Below are 308 nucleotides of genomic sequence, written 5' to 3' on the forward strand. Positions count from 1 at the left end.
CTGTGCAGAACTGTCTGAAGTTTTCAGCGCATTTGGGCATAATATGTTTAAAAAGTTCAATTTTTATTCTCCCCATTGCATGCAGCCCCACAGATATATCGAGAAAGACAACGGGGTTGCTGGGGTGTATAAGGGGCTTGGTGCCCCCGTTAAGAGCTTCTATGTATGAATACCCAGGCACATTCACCGGTATACTCTCCTCACTCATCTTTATAAATTTTGTTATGTTGCTGCTGCTGCTGCTGCTGCTGCTGTTGCTGCTGCTGCTGTTGCTGTTGCTGCGGTTGGGGTGGTGGCGGGGTGGGAGG

The 308-nt window shown here is 48.7% G+C and overlaps 1 protein-coding gene across 1 annotated transcript in view; it reads right to left on the reverse strand.

Annotated features, from left to right (window-relative positions):
* EMH_0034490 (peptidyl-prolyl cis-trans isomerase H, putative) overlaps positions 1–208 on the reverse strand; it is a gene marked incomplete at both ends in the record, with an annotated part of 2,607 nt that extends 2,399 nt beyond the window's left edge. Inside the window, one exon of the mRNA XM_013494873.1 lies at positions 205–208. Within this exon, the coding sequence (XP_013350327.1) occupies positions 205–208 (4 nt within the window). The remainder of the gene's footprint in view (positions 1–204) is intronic.
* Between the last annotated feature and the right edge of the window lie 100 nt (positions 209–308).

The sequence above is a fragment of the Eimeria mitis genome, genomic scaffold, assembly GCF_000499745.2.
Source record: "Eimeria mitis Houghton genomic scaffold, Emh_scaff1317, whole genome shotgun sequence".
Classification (NCBI taxonomy): Eukaryota; Apicomplexa; class Conoidasida; order Eucoccidiorida; family Eimeriidae; genus Eimeria; species Eimeria mitis.